Here is a 251-nt window from a genome sequence, read left to right on the forward strand (position 1 = left end):
CTCAAACAGAGGGTGATCATCCTCGAGGAGAGGAGGGAGAGGGTGTCCCCTTACCTTTGGGGTCCACCTGTGCCAGGTAGGTGATGGTGCAGCTCTGGGCTCCCGTCCCCTCGATCAGGTAGCCTGTCTGGATGGAGACCGCCCGCACCATGTCCTTCCGAGGGGGGTACTTCTGCAGTGGGGAGGGGGGCCACACACAGGTCGGTGGCAGGATGGGGGACAGGGGGGGCCCCGAACCCCCACTCAGCTCC

General features: G+C 65.3%; 1 protein-coding gene across 1 annotated transcript in view; it reads right to left on the minus strand.

Moving 5' to 3' along the window:
• Positions 1–251, minus strand: part of LOC104276431 (PCTP-like protein) — a gene marked incomplete at its 3' end in the record, with an annotated part of 1,448 nt that overhangs the window by 644 nt on the left and 553 nt on the right. The window contains exon 2 of the mRNA XM_009872736.1: positions 55–172. Within this exon, the coding sequence (XP_009871038.1) occupies positions 55–172 (118 nt within the window). The remainder of the gene's footprint in view (positions 1–54; positions 173–251) is intronic.

This window comes from Apaloderma vittatum, unplaced genomic scaffold (assembly GCF_000703405.1).
Source record: "Apaloderma vittatum isolate BGI_N311 unplaced genomic scaffold, ASM70340v1 scaffold27617, whole genome shotgun sequence".
Taxonomy (NCBI): Eukaryota; Metazoa; Chordata; class Aves; order Trogoniformes; family Trogonidae; genus Apaloderma; species Apaloderma vittatum.